This window comes from Rhinolophus hipposideros (genome assembly GCF_964194185.1).
Source record: "Rhinolophus hipposideros genome assembly, chromosome: 13".
In the NCBI taxonomy this organism is placed as follows: domain Eukaryota; kingdom Metazoa; phylum Chordata; class Mammalia; order Chiroptera; family Rhinolophidae; genus Rhinolophus; species Rhinolophus hipposideros.
Genome location: NC_138059.1, coordinates 55,615,550 through 55,631,011, shown reverse-complemented (window position 1 = coordinate 55,631,011; position 15,462 = coordinate 55,615,550). Strand labels below are relative to the sequence as shown.

General features: G+C 38.9%; 1 protein-coding gene across 3 annotated transcripts in view; it reads left to right on the top strand.

Annotated features, from left to right (window-relative positions):
• The window catches only part of NSMAF (neutral sphingomyelinase activation associated factor), a 63,415-nt gene extending 48,045 nt beyond the window's left edge, over positions 1-15,370 (top strand). For 2 of the 3 annotated variants that reach the window (XM_081070652.1, XM_081070653.1), the window contains 14 exons: positions 68-188; positions 603-734; positions 1,467-1,509; positions 1,822-1,985; positions 3,459-3,567; positions 5,269-5,327; positions 8,400-8,467; positions 9,550-9,617; positions 10,053-10,176; positions 11,096-11,179; positions 12,152-12,302; positions 12,723-12,825; positions 12,957-13,066; positions 14,207-14,871. In XM_081070652.1, the coding sequence (XP_080926778.1) occupies positions 68-188; positions 603-734; positions 1,467-1,509; positions 1,822-1,985; positions 3,459-3,567; positions 5,269-5,327; positions 8,400-8,467; positions 9,550-9,617; positions 10,053-10,176; positions 11,096-11,179; positions 12,152-12,302; positions 12,723-12,825; positions 12,957-13,066; positions 14,207-14,301 (1,431 nt within the window). In that variant the 3' untranslated portion in view covers positions 14,302-14,871. Of the gene's footprint in view, positions 1-67; positions 189-602; positions 735-1,466; positions 1,510-1,821; positions 1,986-3,458; positions 3,568-5,268; positions 5,328-8,399; positions 8,468-9,549; positions 9,618-10,052; positions 10,177-11,095; positions 11,180-12,151; positions 12,303-12,722; positions 12,826-12,956; positions 13,067-14,206 lie in introns of all 3 variants that reach the window. The other variant, XM_081070651.1, reaches the window with a different exon arrangement.
• The last annotated feature ends 92 nt before the right edge of the window (positions 15,371-15,462 follow it).

Here is a 15,462-nt window from a genome sequence, read left to right as displayed (position 1 = left end):
TTCACTGGGCTTGTGGTTTCTGCTTTAAAAATGTTTATTGCTGTTTTCTACCCCCTGAAACTTTCAGTTGATTCCAGAATTCTATGGTGATGATGTCAGCTTTTTAGTCAATAATCTGAAGCTGGATTTGGGAAAGAGACAAGGGGGGCAGATGGTTGATGATGTAGAACTTCCCTCTTGGGCACAAAGTGAGTACCACCTTGGAAGGATTGCATTATAGAAATTCATTACCTAGTAGTACAATTTCACTAGTATTATAATAATTCACTAGTATTATTTAGTTGCCTACATTTTGAAATAACAGCATAATTCTCTATCTAAATGAGATAGTATCAGTCCTTTTCCAAATCGGAAGTATTCTATGAGTCTATGATGTAAAAACATTGATACATGTATGTATATTTGAGAAACCTGAATCCTGTGATAATGATTTTTGCCACTTTTTCCCTCACAAAATTTGTATTTTATATGATGGGGGAACCTCAATAAGAGATATGTGCCTCTTGTCTGTCCTAGAAGCTTTATCTACATGTGGATAGACAAAAGAAATGAGAGAAAATAAAATGGAGGCTGTGATGTTTTGATCGAGTCTAATCTAATAGGTCCCGAGGACTTTCTGCAGAAGAGCAAAGATGCACTGGAAAGTAATTACGTGTCAGAGCACCTTCACGAGTGGATTGATCTAATATTTGGCTACAAGCAAAAAGGAAGTGAGGCCGTTGGGGCTCATAATGGTATGTAATAGTGCAAGTTCATTTAGTGTTTGATGAAAACAAAAGAACCAAGGCCTCCCATCCCCCCAAAAATGAAGGCAGAGCAGTCAAGCTTATTTCTTCAACAAGCATCTTCAATCAGCAAACCATGCCTACTGGCTCAGTGATCCTGGATTAGATTAGATAAATACTGAGCAACAGAGGAGGAAGTACTTTTGCCTAAGAAACATCTATTTCACCATCATCTTAATTTTAGCATGTACTCTCCATCCTATTTGATAATTCCAATTAAAACTCAGTCAAAACATGATAGAACAGCAACCTCAGCTGCTATGAAGGACGCCAGAATTTCTTTGTAACTGAGCAGAAAGAAACCAGCACTAACACACCTCATCAGTCGCAGTTCTTACCTGCCTCCAGGTTCCTCAGTGTGATGACAAGGAAGTGGAGCTGGCAGTCGGGGCCTGATTCCTCACAGGTCCTTGCCCAAGGCAGAGTGGCTCGGGCTATCCCACAGGGGGAAATAATGCTGACTGGGAAAGACGCTGAGATAACCTGCCAATTAGATTTCTGCTCAAAAAAGATAATTCAAACTGATATTTACTGAAGTTGCATATTAGTCTGTTTTGCAAAGTGAAAATCAGTTTATTTTAATAAAAGTGTAAAGTTATTATTGGGTTTTAAAATTCTGAACAGAGTATAACATAACTGAACAGTACATCTTTCAATGGTGTTTTACATCTCTCTTTTCAGTATTTCATCCCCTGACCTATGAAGGCGGCGTAGACTTGAACAGGTACTAATGTCTATGAGGAGTTTCTACTTGAGTTACAAAATACCTCTAACTAAATGATTAAGACAGTTATTTAATAATATGAAAGTATGGAGATTTTACAACAAATTATATCTTGCTTTCACCATTTATGTGAGTTACTGAGCCTCAGAAAATTATCAAAAAAATCTATGATGAGGTTGAGACCATTCTGGCACATAGTTGCTGTTAGTATTGAAAGGTTAATCTCTCCTGTTGATCTGCATTATTTGAAACGTGTGCTTGCAGGGAACTGAGCTTAGTGGTTCACTGCATTCTTTGTGTTCTGTTCTAAAGCATCGAGGATCCTGATGAGAAAGTAGCCATGCTAACCCAAATCTTGGAATTTGGGCAGACCCCAAAACAGCTCTTTGTGACACCACATCCTCGAAGGATCACCCCCAAGTTTAAAAGTTTGTCCCAAACGTCCAGTCATAATGCTTCCATAGCCGATTCTCCAGGTAAATTTTTCAAAGAGATTAAGTGTGAGCACCTTTTTCTCTTTTGTGATTAAGATGTTTCTGACGATTGTGCAGAGAACAAACATGAACTGTGCTGCTGCTTAGAGATGATTGTTTTACCATCTTATTGTGGTGCTGCTGAAAAAACAAACTCGTTTTTGTTGTTTTGTTTGTTTTTAACTAGTGACTTTAAAGCAAATCAAATTACTTTTATTTTCTGGTAATTTGAGACTTGGCAATATTTTTGTTGTTGTTACGGTTATGGTTCTGTTTCTTTTTTGTGCTTTTCCAAGCTGGTGTTTGCTTCTTAGCTATTTCCTTTTTCACATTGGCACATCCTGGCCCTATATAGCTGCTTTAACAGTCACCATCCACCCTATTCTTTCCTACTCTGTCCCAGAAATGACTTCCTCTGTCTGTAATTCTCCTCTCCCATCCCCACATACATATCTTGATTTCAAGGTTCTGTGTTTTCTTTATTTGATTACATTTTTTATTCAATCATTTGACAGATGTTTTCAGAGTATTCTGTGCCAGGCATATGCTAGGTGCTCAAAGGAACTTGATCCTGTTCTCATATCCAGTATTTGGAGAAGGAAAGAACCCTCACTTTTATCCAGTTACCCATGTTTTCTGTTTCACATAAGATAGCCTCAAACTTACAGGCTCTCAGGAGTTTGACACTATATGGAACTTCAGGAGCAAAATCACTTGATTTTTTTATTATTTCCAGTTCTACTGTCTGTTCCAAGCTCATTCAGTCTTCTTAGGCACACACAGCTGAGCATGCTCTGAAGCTTGGAGGAATAGCTGGCTAGAGTCACATGACCCAGGGCTGGCTGGGAATGCTTCTTAAAGACATAACCCCACACGGTTAAGTCATAAAGACCATGGGATTATCTTGTGATGCCTCTTAAACCCATGCTCTGCTTAGTCACTAGGTTCATAACTCTGTCCTGTGATTCTTTTATCCCGCCCTTCTTAGAACAGAAGTGACGGGATTATTTAGTCCTGTCTAGGAGCACTTGGAGGAATTGCTTTTATCTCTGCTTTCTCCTCCTCAAAACTGAAACAAAACTGCAGCATTTTTAGCAAACCAAATCGTCCACCATCAAATGTTTGCAAAGATCACTGACAAGGAAATGGTTATTCAGTGTTGTAGTTCCTGAAGTTCCCAAGTTACGAGCCAAGTGAAAACTTTGCAAACATTGATAAAAGTATAAAAAGACTCTAGTATTCAAAGATACTTTTTAATCTTTCTCCAAATGACTTTTATTTAGATTGTCTACCTCATTGTTGTTCCTTGACTAACATAGAGCTATCTCTCAAGTACATTTCAAAGCTATTATATTTTGGTGGGATATTTTGTATTCTTGGTTGTTTGATTTTAATAGAAAATATTGTGACTCTGATGCTTGCTGTGTGATGCTTGTTAATAATTTAGTTGACTCACTTAGCAATAATTCAATGTAGTCTCTCCAGCTGAAGAGTCTTTTGAAGACCTGACTGAAGAAAGCAAAACTCTGGCCTGGAATAACATCGCCAAACTGCAGTTACACGAGCATCATAAAATTCACAAAGAGTAAGAACGACTCTGTGCCATATTCGCAGAAGTTAAGGGTCTTGGCCTGGGGTGAAACCGTTATAAGTTGAGTCAAGGGGGAAATTAATTCTCTTTCGGTGTCATCTTAATTGTTTTTTATCCCCTCACAATGTCTTTAGTGATCAGCCACATGAAGTCTATGTAGCACGGGAGATCTGGGCACAAAATAGATTTGTGCTGGCCCACCACGCTGTGTCATTTCTGTAGTCGGTCATTCTAGAGCATTGGGGTCTGTAGGCAGCCGGTGGCTTTGTCCCTCTCAAACTGGGACATACAGCTCCCCGAGTCTGATTGTGTGAAGCTATGGGATAAACGTGCTGTATCTTACTTACGTGTTGAATTTGCTGATGCTGTAAGGGAAAAAATATTTTTAAAAAATGATAAGAAATGTGTGTGTGTATATACCGGGGGTGCCAAAAAATGTGTACAAGTGGACACTTTGATCAACGTTGCTCAAGCAGCAGTTCATAATCAGAAGTGTCTGGACACTGATGGTAACCACTTTGAGCACCTCTTGTAATTGCAGAGGTCTACATGACTTGTATTCACCTTTTGTTATCGATATATATTGAGTATTACAATTTTAATAGTTTTTTCCTTTCTTAAAATATGTATACAATTTTTTGGCACACTCTGTATGTGTGCATATATATGTATATGTATGTGTGTATATGTGTATGTGTATATGTATATGTATACGTATGTGTGTATACATATGTGTATATGTGTGTGTGTGTGTATATATATATACATATATATATACACATAGAGAGAGAGAGAGAGAGAGAGAGATCACATTGAGAAGTTCACAGGGATTTTAAAAAGAATACCTACACTACCAAGAAATCGTGCTTGCTGTTGGACCCAGAGGGCTGATGAGTATTCGTCTTCTGCCAAGGATATTTACAAAACACTTGGGTAGAAAGGAAGGTTTGAGCAGCACTGACGTTGCCTCATCCATCCTGTTGCCGATAAGAAAACCCTGGCCCAGAGACAAGGCTCGTTGTCCCGCTCCATGGCCATGGACGTCTTGTCTAACATTTTGATACCACGTACACCGTTGGTCGTGCGTGAAATGGAATGTGCCAGTCTAGTTCAGAACAGTGGTTTAAAACCAGAGCACAGCCTCTTGAAAAGAATACATAATTCCTCCTTATTCATGATAGCAATGGCTTTTCTTCTCTCAGCTTCTCTAAACGGCATGTAGAAAGGGGCCTCGTCATCCAGGCAGTGAAGACATGAATGAACCTTTACCAGGACATGCTAGAACCAGACAGTCGTGTCATCACTGCACAGATGCTACGGAAATTCAATTCAGTAATGAAGCAAGTGAAGTGATTGTAAAGAAAAGTTTCAGTAATTTGAGTGATGGTCAAGTAAGGTGGAATTAAAGAAGAAGCATTAGTAGTTTCCCAATTGTCAGAAATATTTTAAACTTCGAATGTGGCAACTAGGGAAGGGAAGAGTGGGAATGTTTTCTAGCCACAAGTATTGCCAAACAGAATTACAAGTTGCCAAGCGATGTTTTATTAATGGCTGGTCTCCTGTGGGATAGATCCAGCCAACGAGCTGTGGAGAAAAAAAATTCCAGAAGCTCAGTAAAATTAAATCAAGGACTTGAAAGACACTAGTGACCTAGTACATAGTTGATGATAATTTATAAAACTTTGTTTTAAACAGGACGATTACTGGAATAGCGGTGTCTTGCAATGGGTCTTCAGTCTTTACAACCTCACAAGGTATGTCTTCCTACCTGAAAAGTGGCTTACCTAGAATCCTAAAGTGCCCAAGTTCTTTAATTCTCAGTCCAGGACTGTAGTTGCATGTGCTGCCTGCACATAAAATAGATTTTGAGCAATTGATTTGTAGTATACTGCATCCAATTTTATTGGCATTTGCCAAAAACAGCCATGAAAAAATGCCTTTCTGTTTCTGGGAAGGTTTCCCAAACTATAAGAGATCCGACAGGAATTGCTGCTTCCCATCTAGTTGTTTGGGGAGCCCTTCCCACAAGCCTGGGAGGCGGATATGCTCCTCACGGGTCCAAGTGAGAACAGGAAGGAGGGCTGCAGCTGCCAGGTCAGACCTGGGGCCTGACAGGGCGAGGTGCGGTTCAGCACGCAGAAATGCAGATTTGCTGTTAAGTTTTTCATTTTTGTCACTCAGCATATATTCAGGGCGTTTATTGTAGAATTTAGCTCGAAATCTAATTCATACGTTGTTAATGTGCTTATACATTTTCAAACTATGAAAAACCCTGCAATGGCTAGTTGACATGACCTATATTTTAGTGACACATTAGAATTTTACCGTTTTGATCTTCCAGAAGGACTATACATCTATTGCTATACACTGCTTTTTCCTGGCAGTCGACTCAATATGTGATTAGTTAAAGCATGCCTTGTCCCCCTTATGTTCAGTGTACGGTGACAGGCACTCTGAAAGGTGTGAAGATGAAAGAGGTAATATGTTAGCTATCCTGCTTGGGTCTGAAGATAACTGGTTGTACCCCAAAATTAGTAGCGGACTGTTTTGGAGTCTACTTGCTCTTTAGTCTTTATCATAGGAAATTGTATTTTTCATCCATTAAGTTAAGAAATGGTTCTATCCAACTATACTTCCAGATAACTCAGTTACTACTCTCAGATTCTGTAATCATGGTTTATTAACTGTAGCATGTCATTCCTTTGTCTTTCAAATACAATCTGAGATTTTATAAAACAGAATTTTCCGCACAGCACAGAAAATACTGTAGACCAAAGGAAGTGAACGTACAGGATACACACTGGGCCATGTTGGGGTCACTGGGACGATGGCTGATAGAAGGAAGCAGTCCGTGTTTTGCCAGGATTGCTACCTGCTGAGCTTGCCAGCACTGTAACACAAGACAAAATTCTTCACCTTTAAGCAGAGCTTGTGTTCTTACCTGGATTTGTCTGACATGGTTTGTTGAATCCTTCAGTTTATTGTAGGACCTTGTAAACCATGAATTTTAGGAGCATCAAGGCTTTAAACCTCGGCGACTTATTAAGCATTACAGTGCTTCTTTGTGAGGTTGTTTGTTTGTTTTTTAAGTCAAAAGCTTCTATTTTTTTCTGTTGGTTTCTTCTCACTCTTAATAATTCCTATTACTGATTTATAGCTGTATCTTGATTGTCACCCCAAAGTTATGTTTCTTCCTCAAATATGCAGTGCATGTTTAGGTCCGTGACATGACAGGGACCCACCCATCACCTATAAGACGAGCGCTTCCAGCCACCTGTGACATGATTACTTCCTTCCTGTTCTCACTTGGTACCTTGAGGGAACCTTTGATTTCAAGGAAAGCATTGTCCATACCAGGCTGGCTCACAGTTTTCTGTAGGATGCCCCAAATGCATAAGCTCAAGTAGACTTTGTGGTGAGAACACTCAGAATGGCCTGTAGAGAGGCCATTCTTTAGAATCAAAGGCAAAGTTGGGAAGAATAGAATATCAGTGAGTTATCCCCTCAGGGTAAAGCTCAGGGATATTGTGTTTGTTCTTCTGTTTTCATTTTCAAGCTAATGCTGGAGGGTGTTTTACTTAGGCTCCTGTTTATGCAGTCTCAGCTTTTCTGTAAGTTGGTGTTGCAAAAACTAGGTTGAAATACTAAATTTTACTACACAGAATAAATTACTTAAAGCTCATTCTGACCTTTTATTTATCGTGTTGTGCAAGTGTAATCGTGACCCTGTATCTTCTGTTTTTGAAATTTAAACTTCTGATGTAATTCGATTTGACGTTGGTTTGGCTTGGGACTTTTTGAGGTGTTTTTTTTTCTTTCCCTTTTTTGTTTCCCTCTCGCCCTCAAACGTTGATGACTCTGTTTACTGTGCACTTACTATGCATACCAGTTCCAATGGTTCTGTTTATTCCGCTAACTTGGGAGGGGTTCTTTGGGACTGTATGGGATTCACTCTGACCCTGAGGCAGAATAGCCTCTAGGAAGCCTTCTCCCACATCTCCCCTTCCCCTGCCCCCCCACCACACCCACAAGTTGTCTGGCTAACTTCTTCTGTTGTTCCGTGTCTATAAAACCTTTTGGCGGTATTCAAAGGAAAGCAGTATTTGTGACACGGAGTCCACTGCCTTCCCTTAATGCTGGCATTTGGAATAAACCTGCTTTTCTTCCCACCAACCTCGCCTCTAGAGTTTTGGCTTTCGTGCGGCAAGCAGCCAGACCTTTTGCACAGTAACACAAGTATGTTTACAAATGAGGAAATATTGTATATTTCAAATATGGGATGTTTGGAGTACGTTGTAATTTCCCAGTCTTGGTTTTTAAGAGGTAGTTTTGATTCACTTCTAAAACTTCTGTTAGCGGGGGAAATTAAAAGCTTCGACAATTTAATCCCTACTTTATTACTTTAGAAAACTAGTGATTCTCTTCCATAAATGTTGATTCAGGACAAGGTATCACACCATAATTGGGCTAATTTCTTAAAAAAAACTTATGTTACCACAACGTTTTTGTTTTCTTTAATATTAAAATTGCTATTTTACTCCTGTTTAGCTTATATCTGTTATTAGACTTAACTCTGCGTTCAGTCATGCTCAGATGTCAGCAGTATGCTGTGGCTGTACGGGGTTTTAAATTGATTTCCTTGTCATGGAGTTGCAGATCATAGAATCTTAATGTTGGATGAAGCCTTAGGTCATCTAGCCCCATTTACCACCCAGGATATACCAGGAGTGTTCTGCTGGGGCTTCAGGAACAAGGGCAGCATTCTTTGTCCTCTATAAGAGTCTGGGAATTGTTCTTACATGTTTGCTTTCTCATTATTAAATTAGATTCCACCTTGAAGATGTTTTCTAAGCAATCCAAAATGTTGCAAAGAAGTATATCATTTTCAAATATGGTGAGTTCATTTTAATTTTAAATCACAATTATGATAGAAATTCATGTAGCATTTGGTTTTGTACATACAGAGATAAAGACATTTCATTTCTCCCAGAACAATTAAGTTTATTTCTGTGTAGTACCTACAGAATGCCTTAGATTAATTACTTCTACGTTAAATTTAACTTTTTTTCAAGTTGCCTCTTTCTCATAATAATGTGATTTTATTTGTAGCCTAAAAAACTTGAACCCAGTAGAATTCTCCTTAATAAATTTTTCCTGGATCGGCCAGTTGGTTCAGCGGTTGGAGCGCAGTGCTCATAACACCAAAGTCACTGGTTCGATTCCCACATAGGCCAGTGAGCTGCACCCTCCACAACTAGATTGAAAACAATGACTTGACTTGGAGCTGAGCTGTGCCCCCCACAACTAGATTGGGGACAAAAACACAAAAACAATGATTTGACATTCTGGTAAAACACACTATTCCCCAATATTCCCCAATAAAAAAAAAAGTTAGAAAACAAAAGTTTTTTTCCTTTTTCGGAATTGTCAGACTAAATTAAATGTGTATGTGCTACTTAAATAACATGCATTTCTGAGCTGGTAGGATACATAATACTAGAAAACCAGTTCTCCTGAATAATATATTTATTATTGATGTAATTCATCTGAAAGATTTTGAAATTCCCTAGAGAATTTTGGAAGTTTTCCTTCCCCACATAAATCTGTAATCCTGAAAGGGTATTTGCATTCTTGAGGAAAATCCCCGCTCACCCTTCCCGTGATTTCCCTGCTGTCCGTAGGAGGCCCTCTAGCCCCACAGGGAGTGAGGGCCTTCCCATCCCTGAGCATCATCAGGAAGATCCTCCTGCACTTGACACGCTTTGACTTTCTTTCCTGCGCTTGGGAGGAAATAAGGCATCTTGAATTAGCCAGTTGAAAAAAACTTTGTAAATGTGAGGAGGGCCAACATAAACAGAATTCGAACATTAATTGGGTGGGAGGGCCGTGGGTGGAGGGGGATCGTATAAGAGTTTTACCATGTTTGGGATTTCATAATTATTGTAGGTTATTAATGTTGAATCATTTGTATTTCAGGCTTTATCATCTTGTTTACTTTTACCAGGAGATGCCACTGTCATAAGTTCTTCATGGGATAATAACATGTATGTATCTGTGCGTGCTTCTGGGTAATTCCACACGCACATAGCTACCTTTGTGGCTGTGAAACAGGAGAGGACAGAATCTTCCGCTGGCAGGACACTGGTTTAAAAAAAACAAAAAAAAAACAACAAATATTAAATGAGGATAATACTGTTGGATTTGAATATGATTATTTGAATCTAATACATTTCTCCAATTGGACTCTATTTTTCTTTAAGTTTTAAATTAAGGTAAAAACAGATGAGCTAGACCTGGAAATTTCTAGTTTTAAATTAAGATTTTCAGTATTTTGGTTTGATCACATGAGAACAAGTAATTTATTATTCTGTTGGGGCTTAGTAAGTGCAGAATTAAACAATGTTTCTGGAATATGTGTTTAAGAGTCTTAAAATTAAGCTGAATATTGTTTTAATAGTTCTCATTATCTTTTATGTTAGCTATTTTTATTCCATAGCATTTGGAAGACGCCAGGACACATTAATGGGACATGATGATGCTGTTAGTAAGATCTGTTGGCATGACAACAGGCTATATTCTGCATCATGGGACTCTACAGTGAAGGTTTATATATAATTTCTAACTTACAATGTTTGGATGATTCAAATGTTATAAAGAATTCAATTGCCTGTTAATGTGTTCAATCACTTCACTATTTTTCACAAAGTATGTAAGTGATACGTAAGGATGTTGAATATTATTACCTGTTTTCTTTATGTGTGCACGTCTCAATATGATAGGAAGTCTTCATGATTTTTGTACTGTGTGTTTAACTGGGGGTTGACTGATCTATTATTTGTTACCCAGAAGAGTTATAGAGAAATGTGCAGTCGCAGCCCCTCTTACCTAATACAGTTTGAACTAGCAGTTGATCAGTTAATCAGAAAATGTCAAGTGAAAGTGGGGAATCATTAAAAGATAATGCATTTTACTGAAAGTTAGAGCATACAAATGCACATTCATTCCCCATTCTATTGATGTAGGACCGTCCATCAATCACACCACTATTCATTGTCTTCCGTTTCCAATCTTCAGTTATATAAAAAGAAAGCAAGAACCTAAAACCATTAAAATTCCTGCGAAAGATTTGTAAGAATTATTTGCACCATTTTTGTAGATAAGTTTTCTTACCTATACCTAATTTTAGTAATTTTCTTGGTGACTTGCCTTTTTGAGTCTTCTCAAAGCATTAATAGACACTACAACACTTCTGTACTCATTTCCTTAGTTCACACATTACTTAAGTCACATCATTACAACAGCAAGTGCAAGGGAGGGAAACACAGTTGACTCTTGGTGGGCACATGGTGGTGGAATACAGGCAGGGGCCCTGTGGGACAGGAACCAGAGCATTAACGTAGCTTCCTGTTGTTGGCAAGTATATTCAGTGGAAGTTGGTCAGTGAAGAGAGTTCTTCCTGAATGTATTAGAAATGCTTTCCTATTAAATGTTTGCAAATACCTTCTGCACTGTTTCATTCTAGGTGTGGTCTGCTGTTCCTGCAGAAATGACAGGCACCAAAAGACACCAGTTTGACATGCTGGCCGAGCTGGAACATGATGTCAGTGTGAGTACCGGCCACCAAAGTGCATGAAAGCTGAGCTTCAAAGTCAGGGGTGAGGGTGAGGGTGAGATTCTTGGTTTTACTTACGTGTTTATGACCTTTTGCTTTGTTTTGCTTATTGGAGATCATAGGCTCACTCTCAGTTCTTTGAGTTGACTCTTTGGGTTTCTAAGTCTACTTTGTCCTTTTTTCTCCAGTTTACTATTTCCCTGAGAATTAGCCACCATCTAACTAGATTTCCAAAATACCCATCTCTCAGTCTGACATTGAGTATTTGGGTACCCTCAAACTATTTGCGGCAACAAGCTGTGACCCATCTTTCATGTTTTCTGAAATAGAAAGTGGAAGGGACCGTCTGTCTAGGATATGCACATCCAACAGCTGAGGACACCGACCTGATATCTGGGTGGCCCAAGTGCACTCAGCCTGGGGCGGAACCAAGGCTGGCACTTTGTTCTTTTCACGTGCTCTGTTTCCACTGGGTCATACTGCTGCATCTTAGGCTGTAGCTTACAGTACTGCCTTTTCTCAGGTGGGGAAGTGATGCCTAATTTGCATGGTTGACAGATCAACTAGACAAATAATAAGTAATTCAAGATGGATATGCAAGGATAACCTTGAGAGATCTCCCTGTTCTCCCAAACTCCTCAAATAAACACCCATCGCCTGTGCTCCAGGAAGTTTGGCTCCAACTTATTATTCATGGAGTTAGACTGTCAGTTTTAGGCTATTTTAAAACAGCATTACATTTCCCTTAGCAATACTTCATTTTATGCACTAGCATATGAAGAATTTCATTTTTAAATAAAATATCATTCAATAGGTGATGTTGAAATATATCTGCATTAGTTACACCGTTACACTGTACCGTAGCGTTTAATTTATATAATTATGTCCGCATATTTGAATTGGCCTAGGGAAACATAGCTTATGACGATAATTCTAAATGAAATATGTATGTGTTTTCTTTCTTAGGTGGATACAATCAGTCTAAATGCTGCAAGCACACTCTTGGTTTCAGGCACCAAAGAAGGCACCGTGAATATTTGGGATCTCACTATGGCCACCTTATTGCAGCAGGTTCCATGCCATTCAGGAACAGTATGTGATACTGCTTTTAGCCCAGGTAGTATTATCCTTTTTAATACAGATTAAACCGGGGGAATTGGAATTATTATTTTGAAATAAATACAAATGTAAAAAGAAAAATACTTTCTGATTAAAGACATTTTGCCTGTAGCTAAGGCTGCTTCGTGGCAGAATCCACTATACTTGGCATTTGTGCCTAGTAGAAAAGCTGTGTTGGACATTATTCATTCCTCAACTCACTAGATAAAGTAGTTTGAAAGATATAAATGAACTTACACCAAAGTGTCATCAGCTCTCAGAAACAGAAGCATTTTAAGGACAGGATAGTCATTGGTTAAATAAAACAAGTAGCTTAAGTGAACATTAGGCCACCAGATTCAGAAATAAAATCTGAGAATATTCTATGTAAAAGCCACTCTGAAGCTGTAACTTGTAGCGGTTTTGCCTCGCGTTACAGACAGTCGCCATGTCCTCAGCACAGGAGAAGATGGCTGTGTGAATGTCATCGATGTGCAGACAGGAATGCTTATCTCCTCTATGACTTCAGAAGAGCCCCAGAGGTATGTTTTCTTGGGAAACTCATGAAGACATTTACATACATACAAGTTCATGGTCACGTCATTTGGGCTTGCAATATAGCCCTTCCTTCACGATGAACAATGAAATGATTAGTTCTAAATCGTTCTTGCAGGTGCTTTCTCTGGGATGGAAACACTGTTTTATCTGGAAGTCAGTCTGGTGAACTGCTTGTTTGGGACCTCCTCGGAGGAAAAATCACGGAGAGAATACAGGGCCATACAGGTAAGAGTTAACTCAGTTGACTTGACCTTTTTTCCTAAAATATTGAAGTCAAACTTGCTTTCCTAGAAGTCCTAGCTACAGCCGTCAGACAAGAAAAAGGAATAAAAGGCATCCAAATTGGGAAGGAAGCAGAAAAACTCAGTTGCAGATGACATATTACATATAGAGAACCTCAAAAAACTATTAGACCTGATAAAGGAATTCAGTAAAGTCAGATACAAAATTAAGATTCAAACCTGCTTTCCTATCAGGGAACATGCTGCTCTCAGGCAGAAATCCCCGGTGCCCTCCGTGCTGTAAACATCCCCCTCCAGCATCCTGGTTGGCTAGGTGATCTGTATCTCTTGGGTCCTTCGGGATTTAGATTTATGTTCACAGACATTTGACTCCAAAAAGAAAGTTTTTACATTAACTTTCATATGAAAAATTAAAAACCATAGTAAGAGCTCTAAGTTTATTTTTAAATAGGAGTTTAAAAAAACAATGCAAAAGTAATGAATCACAGTGAAACTAAGTATTCTTCCCACCAGTGACTCCTACCTCCCAGTTCTTGGAGGACGTTTCCCAGTTTGTCCTGGATGTGTGTCCTCTTATTATTGAGCAGGTGTTTTTGCATGTGTATGTAATTGGTCTGTCCGTTGTTCTTTTCACTTAATAGTGTCTCTTGGAGATTCTTTCTGCTTACATTATACGTTTGTTGACTTCCCACAATGAGCAGTAACGTCTAACCTTCATTCTCTTCCGTCACTCAGTTTTGTAGGATTATTTCTTCTTAGTATTGCACATCAAAGTGACGTTGTCTATGCCTTTATCCCAAGTCACTAGCTTTAAATAGCATGACTCCTTCCAGTAGACATGGAAGTAAATCAGGACACTTAACACTAATTCCCCACCTTCTCCCTCATCTGCTTCCTGACTTTTGTTAGAGGAACATGTATTTGCATTCTGTTCTGTACCCCTAATTGCCAGTTTTAGCTTTACTTTTAAATGGTTTCTTATTCCTCACAAGTTCCTGTACCAAGCAGTTTTTAATTTCTACAAAGACTTTAGGATGAGACAAGACAACACAGTACTTACTAGTTTATCTTTGGGAGCCTCCTGGTCAACTTACACCCTAACCACAATGTCTCTTTCTCTTAGGTGCTGTGACATGTATATGGATGAATGAACAGTGTAGCAGTATCATCACAGGAGGGGAAGACAGACAAATTATGTTCTGGAAATTACAGTATTAAGTGCCTTTTCCTCTCCTGAGTATTAAATTGAACTCTATTTAATGTTAACTGTTAAATGAATTGGTGAATGTGCAATGATAGTAATTAGAAGTTTTACCACATGAGAAATGTGTGGTTTTAAACTTTCTAAATCATGGTGACTTCATTGAAAGCCATTAGTTGCCACCTTTTAAGGCAGATAAAGATATGACAGTGTTAGGGAGAAAACATTACATTTATAAGGCAGATGGTTGGTCAGAAGACAAAGTAAGTAGTTAAGAGGTACTAAACTGGGCTGGGTAGACTTCCAGAAAGCATTGAACAATTTAGAATTTTCCAAGAAAACGTGCAGTATTCTCTTCTTCCGAGTCACTCTATTTTGTCTTACTGATCTACACAAATCCTGCCTAGTGGGTTTTTTGGGTATGTGTTTTCATGGAGTGGTTACTTTCTATAACCTACTGTCCCCAGATTCTGAGAACCTGGGGAAGGATTAGAAGTTGTTTACTGTGTATAGGAACCATTTATTTCATTATAGCTATCAAATGCTCATCTTTTCTACATTAAAAATATTTTTCTGTAATGAAAGCCATTTTCATTTTCTTATTTAAATGATGTATTACAAAGACAAATACATTTTAAGAACTTTAAGTATCGATCCTTCTAGAAAACCACACTTAGTGAGGTGAATGTTGTTCTTACACTTTTGGAACTATCTTCAGACCCAAGTCCAGATAGCAAAGTAGCTGTAAGGCAGTAGCACTGAGTTTCTTTTTTGAACCACAGTAATTATGTGATTTAAAAATTTTTTCTACTCTTTAAAAATATTGTTGTACCTTGCAGACAGTATGGCTGGGGGAAAAACTCAAATCAGACCAGGGTGATAGAATTTTCAGTCAGTTTTAAGTGTCTTTAAGCATCACTTGGTCTGAGGTATTGCTAGGGTGAGTCTACAGCCTGAGGTCCTGCTGCTCAGACCTGAGGGATGCGGACCTGTCAATCCGGGGTTCACAGCTAGAAGCACTTTTCCCGACACTCCCACTCTCCGCATAGAGGGCTTTTCTCAGGGCCCCTGGGTGTCAGCTGTGGTGGCGATGACACTCTCCCACGGGCCCAAGGTGAATTTTCCATGCCTGTTTTCTAGGTCATGCACAAGTTTGGAGAAAGCCATGGACAGTTTCC